We start from the raw sequence: 17,738 nt of genomic DNA, 5'->3' as shown, positions 1-17,738 counted from the left end.
AAACCTTTCTTTTTGAAACAAGGTTTGCTATGTTGCCCAGGCTGGTCTTGAACTCCTGGGCTCAAGTGATTCTCCTGTTTCAACTTCCCAAGTAGCTGGGAATACAGGTGTGCACTACCTCACCCAGCAAAATCATTTTAATTATTACCCTTTATAACTCAAAGAAGACTTTGGAAATTAAGCAATACAAAATCAGTACAAAGAAAGAGTAAAACATTCAGATAAACTGGGTGTGGAGGTACACAGGCCTGTAATCCTAGCTACTGAGAGGCTGAGGCAAGAGAATCCCAAGTATGAAGCCATTTTAGGTAACTCGATAAGACCATGACTCAAAAAGAATTGAGGATGTAGTTAAATGGTAGAGTATTTGCCTAGCTTATGTGAAGCCCTGGATTCAATTCCCAGCACCAGTTATTAAAAAATGAAAATGGGTTTTTAAAAAAGTATGGCCAGGGCTGGGACTGTGGCTCAGAGGTAGAGCGCTCCCCTAGCACAGGTGGGACCCAGGTTCAATCCTCAGCACCACATAAAAAATAAAGGCATTGTGCTATGACCATCTATACCAAAAAAAAAAAGCATAACCAAAGGAAAAGGAAAAGTCTTTCTTAATAGTGAGAACAGTTTACATTTTACAACAAATTTTATTTAAATGCACCTGAGATACATACTTCCAAAGATTTTATGAGCAGTTGGACCAACAAGTTTTATCCTTACTTTTTCTATAGTTATGTTTTAGAACTGGGGGGGAGCGCTTTACAACATGAATAGGATTATATTAGATCATAAAGGTAGAGCCATGATTAAATACTGATGGCTTTATAAGGAAGAGCAGAACATGACACATACGTATGCTTCCTTGCCTTTTGTCACGTGATGTCCTGTGCCACCTTGGGACTCTGACAGCAATAAGCCCATCACCTGATTGGGGGGGGGGGGGGGTAGAGGAGGCTGGAACTTCCAGAACTTTTGAGCAATAAACTTCTTTATAAAGTTAATTTAGCTCAGGTATTTTGTTATAATAACACCAACAGCCTCATGTATTGCTCTGAAGGAAGAAAGGGTCTTTAGTCCTATTCGTGAGAGCAGAGAGAAATTTCCACTCTATAGGTTTCTTTTATCCAGTCTGATCTTAAGTGAAAGGCCCTTTAAGTCCCCTATAATATCAAACATTTTTCAGCCCCATATCCTAGCAATTAAAAAAAAAATGGTGCCAGGTGCAGTGGTGCACGCCTGTATTCCCAGTGGCTCCAGAGGCTGAAGCAAGAAGATTATGAGTTCAAAGCCAGCCTCAGGAAAGCAAGGCGGATGTTAAGCAAATCAGTGAGACCCTGTCACTAAATACAGGGCTGGGGATGTGGCTCAGTAGTTGAGAGCCCCAGAGTTTAATCCCTGATAACACACAAAAAAAAACTTGCTAGATCCCCACCCCTACCAGTGTATTCTTCCACTGAGCTATACCACCCAGCGCCTATTTTTTTTATTTTAAAACAAGATTTCACCAAGTAGCCCAGGCAGTCATTGAATTTATAGTCCTCCTGCCTCACCCTCCTGAGTAACTGGGATTACAGGCATGTGATACCACCCCCAGCTCTTAAAGGGATCTTTTAACTATTACAAGCAGATAAATCTTATAGCAAGTTTTTACCAATGAGAGTCCAAATTAAATTGGTTTCCAAACAGCTCCAAGAGACAAAAGATTTGATCAGAAATTCTGAATATGGAATTCATAATTTCACAATTTTTTTATATGGAGTATAAAAAATCAGGGTTAAAACTCAGGGCCTTGCAAGGCAACCATTCTACCACTGACAGTGCCCACCAAATTCGTTTTTTAATTTCATTTTTGAGATAGGGTCTTGTAAATGGTCCAGACTGGATTCTAACCTGCAATCCATCTGCCTCAGCCTCCCAAGAAGCTGGGATTACAGAGGTGTACCACTACTCTTGGTTCAATATATTAAAAATATAGAGGTACTTACCCACACAAAAAATTAAAGGGTATTTTCAATTAAAAAAAAACATAAAATTACATGTGCAATGTCTGCTAAATTTTCAGCATTCATTTATTACCTTTCTGAAACAGGGAAAAAACACATTTTTTTAAATGAAAAGACAAGCCATTTTTAAGCATAGGGAATGATAAACACAAATCCTTAAAGAAATTTAATAGGTTACCTTAAAATCTTTACTATCTGGGCTTTTGATGAGTTCAGTCCTCAGGGTGGCAATTATAGCATCAAGAAGTAGATCCTATGGCTATCCTGCCTCTTATATTCATGATCAAAGTGGAAATAACCCACCCATTAAGCAGGCTCTCCCAGTTCTCATAAAGTACAAAAACCCTAAAGTTTATTACTAAATATAAGTACCTGAAAAAAACCTAGAAAAGGGGGAATAATTTCATTTTATCCATGCCCAGAAAGAGGAAGTAATACTGTTAACAAACAGCAAAGTAACCTTTTGATCTAAAAAATAAATTCTGCAAGAGAAGTGAGTCAATACACAATTTCGTCACACATTTCCTTCTTTGATGTAAGGTAATTGGGAAACAAAAGTAATTACTGCCATATCTGAAGATAAAAGTTTCCCTTTTTGCCTTAATTTAAAAGAAGCCACATCTTTAATTAATAGTTTGAAATAAAGTAAGTAAACAATAATGAATCCAAAACACTGAAAAAAAATAACTGCCAGTATAGTATTCTTTTCAAAGGATATTCTCATTGTGAGAAAAATCTTGATTTTCCTGTGTTGTTATATCTTAATTTTATAAAAGTCTGGAAGGGTTAAAAGATATATAAGACACACAAATCTACAGTCTGTCCTCACTTGGGTACTACTGTAAGCCATGGGTGCTCTTTTTCCTTTGTATAGAGAAATAAATTTTAAAAATACTGGATCCTTGGTTGGGTTTTGCTATTCTCAAACTTTCATTTTTCTACTGGATAAAAGTATAGATCTGGGGTTGTAGCTCAGTGGTAGAATGCTCACCTAGCATGCATGAAGCACTGGGTTCAATCCTCAGCACCTTTATTTTTAAAGGTATTGTATCCACCTACAACTAAAAAGAAATAATTATTAGAAAAAAAGATGGATTTCTCACTTAAAAAAATTACCAACCCATGATACAATATATATTTGTCTTTTATTTTCATTTACCTCTATGTACTCTGATAAACTCCTTATAATGTATTCCTAAATTACTAAGACTTTTCATTTGAATGCTGTTTGTCAACAAAACTTGAAGTTAATCTCCATAGTCAGATGCTATAACAGCCAGGGCTGACTTCTCCAGAAGGAGATGGCTAAACTTTACTGCTTATGTAAGCAATGTTATCTCTCAGAGGACCTGGGATTTCATACTTAATGTAGTCTCATTTCTTATAAAATCAATTTAATGTCTCATTTTAGAAAGAGTAGCCACTTCCTGTTAAAATAGGGCTCCAATACTCTCTTTTAGATGTGAGATTAAAACAAAAATTAAAAACCCAACCACAGAAACACACTACTGTTTCAAGGCCTTTAATGCAGCAGAGTGCAAAGTCACAGTCAGAAGAGGAGCCAGGTTTCCTTCAACCTAGAAAATGCCACCAAGCTCACTAAGAAATCAAATGAAGCTCCATTTGACTTTAATGAAACTTCATCAAGAAGCATTTATCATGTCAAGTCATTACACTTCAAGTGTATAATATACTTTATGTAAATGTCACTTATGCAGGCCAATAATACTGTCACTTACAAATCATGTCTGATTTGATCTTCAGAAAAAAGAAGTAAGGCAACTGGTTGCTATTATTGTATTATTGCAATTTATAAATGGAAATAGATACTCCTAAATTAAATTACTTGCCCAACATCATAAAACATCCTGATTCTCAATCCAATGCCCCTTTTACTCTTCATTAAGCTGGCAATATGAAGTAGAAAATTTTGAAAGGATAGTGATTTATACACATTACTCAAGAAAAATTAGATTTTTGGTTTCATGTGATTAAAGAGGAAAATTTTTAATTCACACTACTTATTTTCTAATACTTCTTCAGAAAATCTTAAAGCCTCTTTTACAGCTTATCATACATTAAATTCCCTTTTTAAAAAAATCCCTAACTTTGTTAGATGCAATCCTTTGCACATTGTGGGGCTAAATTTCATCTTAGAACTCAAGTTGAGATGATTTACTCAATTTTTTTCTGGTGTTAAGACACTGAAAAAGACCTTCGAAACCAACTTATATTTTTAGATGTTTAAATCTCATCAAATTTGCAGAACTGTCAGGAAGGAAATCCTTCAAAATACAGTAGTTATCACTTAGATTATGGCAACTTCCTTACCTTAACCACACAAACACAAAAATAATCCAGCCTCTAGTGGTTCTGCATTGTTAGATGAATCTGCATTTTGTTTTAAAACACCATGGATTTAATTGGCTTTGTTGCTGTGTCCATGTTCTTAAAATTTTCAGAAACTACTATTTTTTTTAATGATTCTGGCAGTTCATACTCAGACCTCATTTTTTAAAATCTTTAATTGAGATAGGGATACAATTACACCTATTCAAAAATCAGACATGTTAATGTATTATGAATACTTCTTATGCTTTGTTAAGAGGATCCAAATCCTAACAACATAGTAAACCAACACAGTACACAAAATATACAAAATTAAAATGTAGAAAATATAGAACAGAAATTTAAAGAAGGAACATTCCAAACAAGGCAACCTAAAAAAATAAAATATGAATACTATTGCCTGAAAAATTTCAATATAGATATTTTATTAAGAATTAATGGCATCAGCCAATATTGGTGCATGCCTGTAATCCCAGCAATTTAGGAAGTTGAGGGAAGAGGATCATGAGTTCAAACCCAGCCTCAGCAACTTAGAGAGATCCTATGTAACTCAGTGAGACCCTGTCTATAAAAAAGAGCTGGAGATGTGGTTTGGTGGGTAAGCGCCCCTGCGTTCAATCCCTGGTACCAAAACAAAACAAAACAAAACAAAATTAATGGCATTGAGGCATTAAGAATTAACTTGGCAGGCTGAAGGTTGTGGCTCAGCAGTAGAGTGTTCACCTAGCACCTATGAGACACCAGGTTCAATCCTGGGCACCACATAAAAAATAAATAAGTAAATAAATAAAAAGGTATTGTGTCCAGCTACAACTTTAAAAAAAAACACCAACTAATTAATTTGGCATTGAGGTAAATAATTTTTTAAAATGACTGATAATAGCAAAATTCATACAGTATTCCTATGGAAGAACAATGTGGTCTTTCTGTCACAAAACAAATGTGAACTAAATAATTATGCTACTTACCTATCCATACCCAAAGTAACAGTAACAGAAAATAAAATAAAAATAAATGCAAAATATCAGACATATAAAATATAGTACTCAAAGTGATTCCATGTAAGATTAAAATACCTGGTTATAGTAATGCTTAAAAATAATAAACAAATTCTGCTACTTTCAGATCTTTCCAGTAGGTCCAATCTTTCTTCACCTGATGGATTTATAGGAATTGTCTAGACTTAACTCATGAAAGGCTAAGTACTTTTATCTTTGATCTTACTGTACAAGGTGGAAAAAAAATGCTAAGTACAAATGCTAAGAATTATTATCATCTACATTTTTTATTCCTTCCAGTGCAACTAATTCATTTATTTTCCCTTCTTCTCTCCAAAATAATTTACTTTTAAATTCATACAGTCGGTAGATTCAGCAACAGGAACTGTTTTTGTTGTTGTAACTACTTTTTAAAGTAATGTTTGATTAATCCATATACATGAAATGAAACTGCTGCATTCCTTTTCTTTCTATATAAAATTTGAAAAATACAGCAAAGGGGGCTGGGAATGTGGTTCGAGCGGTAACGCGCTCGCCTGGCATGCGCGGGGCGCCGGGTTCGATCCTCGGCACCACATACAAATAAAATAAAGATGTTGTGTCCGCCGAAAACTGAAAAATAAATATTAAAAAAAATACTGCAAAGTAAAGAAAAATAATTCGTAGTTTCATGTTGAATATCTTTTGGCCTTATTTTTCAATAGAAATATAAGCACCTTCTTATTCTATATCTTGGTATTCAAAATTGTCTCTAATTACACTATCTTCTAACCTGTTTTTATTTTAAAATAAGTTTTTCCCAAAGCCTTTAAATATGGATTAGAATTTTTTTTCCCAGGGCTAGGTATGAAACCCAAGGCCTCCTGCACACTAGAAAAGCATAAATAGTAACAGTAAATTAGTAACAGAATAGTAAACCATCCACATTAGCTATGTATGACAAATAACCCTGGGAAATGAGGAGTCTAGTCAAACCTTAAGCCAAAGTATGATCCGCTAACAGTGTCATCTCAAGCACTATTTAGTGGCAGATTACTCCCAAAATTCTCAATACTAAAGTAGTTATCTATTCTAGTTACAGAAACCTCCATTCTGGCTTTAATAAAGCTAGAGGGGGATAGTGCAAATTTCACCACTCAACCAAATACTTTAATTGGCTGAGTTTGTTAAAATTGTCGTTCCCAATGGCAAAGAGTTGGGGTTCATTAAATACAGCCAAATACGTAACACACACAAGACGTCGCGTGGGACAGCTGCTACTGAGGACAAGTCCTTTAGGAAGACTAGCTAAAGGAGGCCGGTGGAGAGAGAGAAAGGTAGGGAGGAGGAGGCTGGCGTTGGAGAAATCTCAGGTGCATTGTTTTACCTTTACTCTTTCTATTCCTGGCATCACGGGGCTCAAACGTCATCAAAATAGAAAGACCCAAAAGGCAAAGTGACGCACACATGTTACCATATGGATTCCATCAGCCCGGACGAGAATCGCCCCAAGCCCTACCGGGTAAAGGGAGGGTCCGCTGGGGCATCAGCTCCCCCACCCCGGCAACACCTCAGGACTGCACGCTGGTTCAGAGGCTGCAGACCACAGGACCTGACGCCTCAGGGGCCAGCCCGGTCCCCGGGGGCTCTGGACTCGGGGCTCAAGGAGCTAGCCCGTGGGGCCGCGCGCGCCAGGGGTCAAGTCCCCGCCCGAGCAGCCCCGCGCAGGAGTGAGACCTCCACTCTGCCCCAGCGAGACGGCGGAGCTGAGGGTGTAAATCACGGCTGCCGACAGTCCGCCCCGACTCCGCTCCCGGGGTCTAAACTCGCCCAAGACTGTACCTGACGCGGCAGCGCCACCTCCACCCGACGTAGCCGGCTGTCACGGTGGCGGCGGTCACGGCTTCGGGCGCCAGTGACGCCTCTCATAAAAACAACAACCTGCTAGGAGGCGTCCGCAGCCGGGAGGCGGCGGCTGGCGAGGTGCCCCAGCGCATGCCGGGACTTGTAGTCCACCCCGCGCCTCAGGCCCGGCGGCGGCAGAGAAGAGAACTACAACTCCCGAAGAGGAGTGCAGCCTGCCTTGAGGAGACCAAAGGAAGCTGGGGCAAACCACCGCGGATCCTCACAACATCCGGGCCGCGGCGCCCGCGGCCAGTTGCTATGGAGACAAGCTGCAACCACTCGAAAGGATTCGCGGTTTTGCCAGGCAATACAACTCCATGGATTAGGCACATCGTTTTATACAGAGGGATCCAGCCAAGGATTCAGACTTTTTGCTGCTTTAATTGGGTGTAGTTTCCTGGGTAGTGGCCGGACTTCTTGCCTTTCGCTGCAGGAAAAGACTCCGTTTGCCGAAAAATTGAGGAAGATAGAATGACGGACTGCGACTGGGTGGGTTTGTGCAGAAGGCTAGAGTTTTTACATTTTCAAATGTAAAATGAGCGCTTAATTAAGTCATTGTTGATCTGAAGGTATAAATGATATTGGGGAATGGTACACACTGGTACTCCAGGGCAAACTGGCGATAGTTTGAACAAGACTAACGTAGCTTAATTTTAATATCATGTTTATATACATTGTGTCTTTTCCAAAAAGGATATGAGGGGAAAGTACACTTATAATCACTGTAAATGGTCAGTGGAAAGTAAGGTTTAAGCAATTTGGAGGACTTAATAAAGACCTGGTCTCAAAATAAACTAAAAAGACTGGGAGGGCTGGGGCTGTAGCTCAGTGGCAGAGCGCTTGCCTCGCATGTGTTCCATCCCCAGCACCACATAAAAAATAAGTTAAAAGTATTCTGTTCATCTTCAACAACAACAGAAAAAGGGTTGGGAATGTAGCTCATGAAAGAGGGCTTGCCTAGCATGCAGAACACTTTGGGTTCAATCCCCAGTACTACAAAAAAAGGGGAAAAAAAAAGTTTGAAAAGGGCAAATGCCGAACAAGAAGAACCACATTGAAGGCATGTGTGGTTAAGTAAAAACAACACATAATTTTGTTTCTGAATCTACAAATATTTGTGAATTATTGATATCGCCAGTTATTGGTGAGGAGTCCTGCTTTCCCACATGTTGAAGTTTGAACATTATAGAAGCATGCTGAGGCAAGCATATAAAGCAGGGTTTATTTAAAAAGGGGTAACAGATTTCTCCCAGGAGGGAGAAGGGGGCCATAGCTGGTATCCTGGTACTCCAAGAAGTGAGGTGCTCTACTCTTTTTTTTTTTTTTTTTTTAAGTCCTAGCCTTATCTCTCTCCTTCCTGCATCTGTGACTAGGCCCGGAATGCTCGGTGGGATGGCCCAAAGGTAGGAAACAGGTGGGCTGAAGGGGAAAGGGCAGGTTGGAGAAGCCAAGGACACATTAACATCCCCTAGCTCCCTGTAGGGAGGGGCAATTCCTGGACCGAGTTACCCACATCACAGATTGGAACTGGGCGGGTTCTTGATAAGGGTGGAGATAGGTCTCTGAAGGAATTAACATTTCCATCCCTTAGGGGATGACAGTCTCCAACTTCCCAGAATCAAAATTGGCCTCCTTGATCTGATCTGACTCAATTTACCTATCTATACTGACTGCCTGATTCTGGCTTCATTATCGTGGAGATCTAAGATTTCAGTCTAATTTACAGATTTTGTGGTGTATGTTAAACCAACAAAGTTTATCAGCTAATTTGTCTTCTGTTTGAACTAGATTTGGTTTTCTTTAATATATCACTCTCTTCTGATACTATTGAGAAAGTAAAATGTTCATAATATGTATTTGCACTTTTTGTAAAAACAAAAGCATCTATTTCCTCTATTGTCTCATTTTTTTAAGAGAGAATTTTTAATATTTATTTTTTTAGTTTTCGGTGGACACAATATCTTGGTTTGTATTGGTGCTGAGGACCTGCACACATGCCAGGCCAGCGCGCTACCGCTTGAGCCACATCCCTAGCCCCAAATTGTCTCATTTTTTTAAAGGTCCCTTATGAAAAAGGAGTGGGTAGAAATGGAAGTGGGGGTAGAGGGATAGATTTGGTTTTCTTTTTTTTTTTAATATTTATTTATTTATTTTTTGAGAGAGAGAGATTTTTTTTTTAAGATAGAGTGAGAGAGGAGAGAGAGAGAGAATTTTAATATTTATTTTTTAGTTTTCAGCTGAGGATCGAACCCGGGCCGCACACGTGCCAGGCGAGCACTCTACCGCTTGAGCCACATCCCCAGCCCCTAGATTTGGTTTTCTGTATTACATGTTGAGCCAAACTGATCAGAATTTTAGAGCCAATGACAAAAAGGGTTATTTGATGAAAAAAAAGTTCTCATGACTAAAGGCAATAGTATTTACTTTAAAAAAAAAAAAAAGCCCACAGATTATCTTGGGCAGTCTGCCTAGGTGGCCATAACAGTAAATTAGGACCAGGTGCAGTGACCAGGTGTGTAATCCCAGCTGCTGGGGAAGCTGAGACAGGAAGCCAGCCAGGACAATTTAGCAAGACCCTATCTGAAAATTTTTAAAAAGGGCCATGGATGTAGCTCAGTGATAGAGCACTTGCTTGCTTCATGCATGAAGCCCTGAGATCAATACCCAGTGCCAAATGAAAAACAGAGAGAAAGAGACATTATTAAAGATAAAACATTTTATACACATGTGTTAGAAAGCTACAAGCAGTTTTGCATCCATTTTTTTTTAAACATCTTGCTGCCTCCTTCCCTCAAATGACTAAATTTCAAATGTGTTTACTATGTCCATGTCTGTGCCACACACTACATGGACTACTACAGCTCCTCTCCACATTTACACAAGGCTCGGAGAGAAACCAAAGCAATTTTATTAAAAATTACACCATACTTTCCTTAAAACCCTTCAAGAGTTTTCCATTGCTTTTATCTTATTATTATTTTTTTTTCTGGTATTTGAGATTGAACTCAGTCATGCTTTACCTCTGAGTTATATCCTCAAACCTTTTAAGATAGGGTCTCACTAAATTGCTGAGGTTGGCCTCGAACTTTTGATTCCCCTGCCTCAGCCTCCTGAGTCCCTGCATTACAGCCATGCTCTATTGTGCCCTGCTCAAAAAAAAAAAAAAAAAAAAGAGAGAGAGAGAGAGAGGTGAACCCAGACCACTCTACCACTGAGATACATCCCCAATCCTTTTTTTTTATTTTTTTTAAGACATGATCTAATTTGCTGAGGCTAACCTTGAATTTGAGATCCTCCTGCTGCATCCTCCCATATCACTGGGATTACAGGTATGCACCACCACAGCCTGCTCAAATTTTTACCATTATTACCAAGATCCTGCAAGATCTGGCTTCAGCCTCTTATATTATCTAAAAACATTTTCACCCTAATTTACTTGACTTTGGCCATGATTTTTGCTTCCATCTCTTTTCCTACCTTGCTTTCTACCTTTAGATTTAATAAAACTTCACCAGAACAGCCCTCCTTACCCCCAAAACTAGGTTAAAGCCCCCCAGTATATCTTCATATCTTGTATTTTTCTTCATAGCACTTATCCCAGTTTCCCAGTTGTGCTTATTCTGTTAGCTGTAATTCTTTGTTATGGCTATCCCCTAGAAAAATTGAGGTATACTCCCTCTTCAGCTATGACTATTATTATAAACTTTTCCTATAAATTAATTTTTCCCCCTCAGTACTGGGGATCGAACCCAGGGGCACTTTACCACTGAGCTATATTCTGGCCCTTTTTGGTTTTTTGAGACAGGATCTCACTAAATTGCACAGGATGGCCTCCCTAATAGCTGAAATTACAGGCATGCACCACCATACCCAGCTTGTAATTGATTTTCATAGTGCTAGTATAACATGTTTATGAATATTTTGACAAGTTTCTCTGAACCAAATAAAGCTCATTTAGCAGGTAGTATTCAATACCCTCAAGGGAATAGCATTTCCCCCCAAAAAAAGGGGTATGAAAGGAATAAGTTTAATTCTATTTTTTAATAATTGAGAATGGTTTTATATATTTATCTTTTAGGATAAGAAAAGTACTTCAACTTCAAAGTCAGACACAGGAATGAAACCTGAACAACTGCTTCCTTGTGTGAACCCTGGCAATCCTGTGTTTTCCTGTATGTTGGACCCAAAGACACTCCGTACAGCTACTTCACTATCAAAACCTCAGATGATTATGTACAAAACCAATTCAAGTCATTATGGTGAATTTGTACCTTTGCCACAGTTTCTCCCCTGCAATTATACTCCAAGGGAGCAAGGATTTTCAAACCATATTAGAGCAACTGGACTTTATCAAAATAACAGTCTAAATACTGCACCTGATAGAAACAGAACCCTTGATTTTCCTAATTTTCAACATACTCTATGAAAATATATTCCTTTTGCAACAGGGATTTACTTGATGCTTTGACTATATCCCTTGTGGCTTTGAAACTTATATGTTTTTTTTTTCTTTTTCCTGACCTTCTTCTCCCTGATCTTCTCTTTCCTAAACTTTTGCCTGATCTTATTGATCTCTTTTTCCTCAATCTTCTCCTCCCCATAGACTTTTCCCTGACCTTCTCCTTTCTGATCCCTCCTCGATAATCTCATGTTCTCTGAATCACCCCTGTTCCTGCTGATGGGTAGAATCACAGCCTTTGGGACAGGAGTCCCCTGTGTTTCTCATTTGCTAGCAAAGCAATAAACCTTCTTTTTCCTTTTTCTCAAAATCTTGTCCTTGTTATTGGATTGGCATTGGGGACAAGGACCGAGCTTTCAGCAACACTTTTGACAATTTAAGAGAAAATATGCCTTAATTTTTTTTTTTTTTTTTTGTAGTTGTAGATGTGTAATGCCAGATATGTGGGACCCCAATAGACATCCAGAAGCTGAATCCGATGCAATCACATAAGAGTCTTTATTGCAAGCTCGAGCCTGGACTCACAACCGTTTCGATGCAGCTGTCCCCAGGAGTGAGTCCTGGCCCTTAGTTCAGTGAGGATTTGTAGGTTTTTGGGGGATACTCTATGCGTCACAACATCACACAGCAAATCATTTCATACCATGGGAAAATCAAACAACTACTCTTAACATAGCACGTTCACTGGTGGGAACAAATTGGGTAAGGATGATTGGTGAGTTCAAGTGGTGGATACATTTGAACTGATTGGTTTAGGGGTTGCAAGAGTGTATATGCTAAACTGCAGGGTGACTTGGCTGGGGATGTGGCTCAAGCAATAGCACGCTCGCCTGGCATGCATGTGGCCCGGATCCTCAGCACCACATACAAACAAGGATGTTGTGTCCGCCGAAAACTAAAAAAAAATAAATGTTAAAAAAAAATTCTCCGGGCTGGGGATGTGGCTCAAGCGGTAGCGCGCTCGCCTGGTGTGCGTGCGGCCCGGGTTCGATCCTCAGCACCACATACCAACAAAGATGTTGTGTCCGCCGAGAACTAAAAAATAAATATTAAAAAAAAATTCTCTCTCTCCTCTCTCACTCTCTCTTTAAAAAAAAAAATTCTCTCTCCCTCTTAAAAAAATTTAAAAAATAAAATAAATAATCTGCAGGGTGACCTAATCTTCTTACCAATCACCAGAAATTACTGGGAGGGTCACCTGGCATTTCAGATATTTTCCCTGTCTCATGGTGATTGAGGGTTGCTCACCTGGCACTCCAGATCTTTCCTGTTAAACAACTCAGCAGGGTGGATGTGTGCCTAGGAGCCTTTGTGTGGGTTTTTCCAAGGACAAGGGTCATGCCCCCTCCCTCTGGACAGGCCTTGAGGTAGAAGCTGGTTTCTAAAAAATGGAGTCACATCAGTTTCTCAGATGGACAGAATTACTTTATTTTTATGCAGTGCTAAGGATCAAACCCAGTGCCTCACATGTGCTAAGCAAGCACTCTGCCACTGAGCTATAGCCCCAGCCCAAGTATGATTTTTAAAAACAATGTTAGAACATCCAATTTAGAACATAGATTTGAATCAATTTTCTTAAAAACCTTTCTAAGAAATAAGGAATGTCCTGCTGGAATTGTGGCTCAGAGGTAGAGTGCTCGCTTAGCATGCATGAGGCACTGGGTTTGATCCTCAGCACCACATAAAAATAAAGGTATTGTGTCCACCTACAACTAAAAAATATTAAAAGAAAGAAGGAATTTCAACTGATAACTAAATGACAGTGAACTTTTAAATAATAATATACTTAAAATAGTAAAAGTTAGAAAGTATTTTTGTATGTCCTAATGGGAATGAAGCACAGGAAGTTGCACTTGCTAGGCAAGTGCTATATGGCTTAGCTACAGCCCCAGCTCTTTTTTTTTTTTTTTTTTTTTGGAGACAGGGTCTCCCTAACTTGCCCAGGCTTGTCTTGTACTTGGGAACTTGGGATCTTGCCTCACCTCCTGGGGAGCTGGTATTACACATATAAACCATCATGCCTGGCTCCTAGTTATTAATCTTTCAAAATGATTGTCATGATCTTATTTATCTACTACTTATTGAGACAAAAGAACATAGAAGTTCTAAGGAAAAATCTGAATTAAGAAAGACTCTGAGAGGGGCTGGGGTTGTGGCTCAATGGTAGAGCGTTTGCCTACCATGTGTGAGGCACTAGATTCAATTCTCAGCACCACATATAAACAAATAAATAAAGGTTCATCAATAACTAATAAAAATTAAAAAAAAAAAAAGACTCTGGCCAGGCATGGTGGCACATGCCAGTAATCCCAGCGGCTGGTGGAGGCTGTGACAGGAGAATTGCGAGTTCAAAGTCAGGCTCAGCAAAAGTGAGGTGCTAAGCAATGCAGTGAGACTCTGTCTCTAAATAAAATACTAAATGTTATGCTCGAATTTGGGACCCCCCAAAAGACCACCAGAGACCAAGATCGATGTAAACAGCAAAGAGGTGTTTATTGCAAGCTAGCTCGGTCCTCCGAGCGCACACACAGCAACTGGTGAAGCTGAGAGGCCCCGAGCCCAGGGTTTGTAGCAGTTTTATTTATTTTTTTTAATTTTTTTAAATATTTATTTATTTATTTTTTAGTTTTCGGCGGACTCAACATCTTTGTATGTGGTGCTGAGGATCGAACCCGGGCCACACGCGTGCCAGGCGAGCGCGCTACCGCTTGAGCCACATCCCCAGCCCTTTGTAGCAGTTTTATACATTCTTTGGAGAAGGCAGGGACCCCCACATACATCATAGCATCTCTTAGCAAATCATCACACACCGCGGGAAAATCAAATAACAACTCTAAAACATGATTGGCACATTCACTGGCGTGAACAAGTTGGGGAGGGGTGATTGGTTACTACAAGAGGGGGATTCATTTGAACTGATTGGTTTAAGCCAAGAGGGGTGTTCGTGCTGAACTACAGGGTTTCCTAACACGTTATCAACCACCATAAACTACTGGGAGGGTCATCTGGCATCCCAGGTATTTCCCTGTCTCATGCTGATTGGTGGCTGCTAGGGGGTTACTTTGGGTCTCCATCTAGCCTGACTGAGTCAGGGACACCTGGTGCAGCAGATCTCTCCTGTTATTTGTAGATAAACCACTTAGCAGGGTGGGAATGTGCCTAGGAGTGCTCTGTGGGTCTTTCCAAGGACAAAGGTCATGTCCCTTCCTTGGATAGGCTTTGCTCTGAGATAGAGGCTGGTTTTTCACTAAATAGGGATGCGGATGTTGCTCAGTGGTTGAATGCCCCCAAGCTCAATCCCCAGTACCCCCCCCCAAAAAAAAAGACTCAGTATGGTGGTGTGCTCCTATAGTTCTAGCTACACAGGAAGATAGAAAGTTTGAGGCAAGGCTGGGCAACTCAGACCCTGTCTCAAATAAAATAATAAGGAAGAAAGAGACTGGGGATGTAGCGTAGAGGTAGAGTACTTGCCTAATATGCGCAAAGCCCTGGGTTCAATCACCACAACCACAAGAAAAGAAAGATTTCAACCAACATGTACTAGGCCCTGTGTTCAATAACCCTCATGGAGGTCAGGGGGTGGGGAGGAGTAGTACCCCCTCTCCCAAAAAAGAGAAATTCTGAACAATAATTTTTCACTCTTCTGAGATTCCAATTAATTGCTTAGAATTTAGGAAAATGTTAGTTCCTACTACTAGGCTGGTGAGTGGAATTTGTTATTTCATTATTTAACAAATATATATGGTAGACAATACAAATGAAGACACAAGTGAAAAACAGTGGCTTTTATTGTTTCAGTTAATACAATTTGGGGTGAAGGAAATTAGCAAATTAATGACATGACAATTTATGCAATGTATGTACAAAGTATTTCAGACATAGAACTGCTCAAGTTGAGGCCAAGGAGATCAGAATTGACTTGACTTGAGAAGATAAAGCTAAATCAAAATCTTTCCCAGCAAATTATTCTTCCCCAGATCCTTCCAAGAGAATGTGACCCTAACAATACTTTCATTTCTGATTTCTGGCCTTCAGAACTGTGAGAGAAATTCTATCATTTTAGCCTTTCCACACCCCACCACAAAAGGTACATTTTAAAAGATACTACTGTTTAAAAAAAAAAAAAATACAGCTGTTTTATGATCCATTCAAATGACAGCATCAGGTGATCAACTACTATAAAAATCTCACCCTGAGACAGGAATTTATGGATAGAATTTCTTTTTTTAAATACTGAACTTAAAAAGAGAAGCCCACATGAATACTTGACCATTTGGTATGCTGGAAATGAACCTTTGGAAAGCAAAACAAGCAGCTTCAGAGACCCAGCCACATCCTTGTCCACAGAAAGTAGCCTGTGTGAGGACAATGTGCCAAGGACAAAAAAAAACTGGTGTCAAACTGTGTGACCCCATCCTGACTCCACCTCTAGTTCACTCCCTAGCTACTGTCCTCTATAATTTATGTGTGTGGAGAGGGTAGAAATGGGGGCTGAACTCAGGAGCATTCTGTCTTTGAGGTACAACACAAATTATTTTGAGACAGGGTCTCACTAAATTGTCCTGATGGCCTCAAATTTGGGATTTTCGTGCCTCAGCCTCCCAAATCACTTAGATCACATGTGTGCACGACTGTGCCTGTCTTCTATTAAGTACTAAGACACCAGACTAAGGGGTTGCTTCTCACTAGAGATAGTGTAACAGTGGCCCACTTCATGCTTTGAATATTGAAAGGGTAAAGTTTCTAAGCTGCAAAGCCTGAATTAAAATATAAAAAAGACGGGGCATCGTAAAGTTCCTCTGCTACAGCCAGCTACACCCAGAACCTGAAATTCCTGAGATAGTTAAGACAACGCCCTACTGGCCATTTAGCATAGGGCCTTGAGCAGTTAGTCAAGTAAGCATACAGGGCCGGAACCAATCAGTTTGAATGTGTACCCCGCTTAGGAGTGACCAATCGCCCCCGCCCGACCTGTTCCCGCCAATGAATGTGCTAATCACATATGAGAGTTGTTGTTCAATTTTCCCGCGCCTCATGCTGATTTGTTCTGATGTATTCAAAGCCCCCGCCCTCCCCAAAAAAGTGTACTTAAGCACTGCTTAGCCTCCGCTCTGGGCTCTGGGCTGCTCTCGCTTTTTGAGCGAGCCTGCCTGGGGCCTCAGTGCGCTGAATTGGATCCCCTTCTGCATTTGCATAAGTCAGTCTCTTGGTGGTCTCTTTCTCCGACTTTTCGCAGGACCCTTACAATCTAAGCCACTGCAGTTAATTTTTTAAATGCACTCGTTTCTCTTCCCCTCCCCCCTCCTCCCTAATGTCTCCCCTTCCCCAATCTCAGGGAAGGGGAAGAACAAGATTATCTTTCTTCTATTAGAAAGATAATTATCTATTATCTTTCTTATTAAGATTATCTATCTTATCATCCGAGACAGTTAATCTGTCCTTGAGCACACACCCACCTTGGGAACTAATTCAGACTTTGGGGATGTTACCAAAAGATCACGATCACGGAAATGACTACTTCCCAAATTAACAGATGAATTACAGCTCTACAGAGAACAGGAATGTAGCCTTGGAGTCACCTCTTTAAAAAAAACCTCTGTTTCCTTTGAAGGGCAGAATCACAGCCTCTGGGGCAGAGTCCTCCTATATTAGCAAAGCAATAACCCTTTTTTCCCCCTTCTTCTCAAAACCATGTACTTGTTAGCATCCAGCAAAGCAATAACCTTTTTCCCCCCTTTTCTTAAAACCATGTACTTGTTAGCATCCAGGACAAGGACCAAGCTTTCAGTAACAAAACCAGTAACCTGAACTAACTAGATGATAACCAATCTTTTACTTTCCTATTGTTCTGTCTCCCTGTGCGCACATTATAAGGAAGATAACTTTGTTCTGTTTCTGCTTTCTTTAGTTCTTCTGTGCTTATAAAACCAACCTCTTCTGCTCAGCTCACTGGAACACTTTTTCTATTTTAAGAAATGAAGTGTTGTCCAGTTGGAACAACACTGGAAGTACAAAACAAAGTCAAACAAGATCTGTAAGCTAAATCTGTTA

At 39.8% G+C, this 17,738-nt stretch overlaps 2 protein-coding genes across 11 annotated transcripts in view; one reads left to right on the top strand and one right to left on the bottom strand.

Annotated features, from left to right (window-relative positions):
* CCPG1 (cell cycle progression 1) overlaps positions 1 to 7,319 on the bottom strand; it is a 39,738-nt gene extending 32,419 nt beyond the window's left edge. For 2 of the 10 annotated variants that reach the window (XM_081289563.1, XM_081289568.1), the window contains exons 1-2: positions 7,166 to 7,311; positions 2,989 to 3,058 (exon numbers count right to left, since the gene is read on the bottom strand). Coding sequence is in view for 3 of the 10 variants with exons in the window: in XM_081289567.1 (XP_081145693.1) it covers positions 7,166 to 7,252 (87 nt within the window). In the remaining 7 variants the exon portion in view is untranslated. Of the gene's footprint in view, positions 1 to 2,988; positions 3,059 to 6,842; positions 7,145 to 7,165 lie in introns of those variants that run through there. The other 8 variants (XM_081289564.1, XM_081289569.1, XM_081289560.1 and 5 more) reach the window with 6 other exon arrangements.
* Positions 7,320 to 7,421: 102 nt separating this feature from the next.
* On the top strand, positions 7,422 to 11,654 carry PIERCE2 (piercer of microtubule wall 2; the record flags this gene model as incomplete). Its single annotated transcript, XM_081289570.1, has 2 exons — positions 7,422 to 7,717; positions 11,307 to 11,654. Exons 1-2 carry the CDS (start codon positions 7,700 to 7,702, stop codon positions 11,652 to 11,654), a joined length of 366 nt encoding a protein of 121 aa, XP_081145696.1. The 5' UTR covers positions 7,422 to 7,699.
* Positions 11,655 to 17,738: the final 6,084 nt, after the last annotated feature.

Source organism: Spermophilus citellus (genome assembly GCF_964194105.1).
Source record: "Spermophilus citellus genome assembly, chromosome: 4".
Lineage (NCBI taxonomy): Eukaryota > Metazoa > Chordata > Mammalia > Rodentia > Sciuridae > Spermophilus > Spermophilus citellus.
Note: the sequence above shows the minus strand (reverse complement) of the source record. Positions and strands in the feature narration are given on the sequence as shown.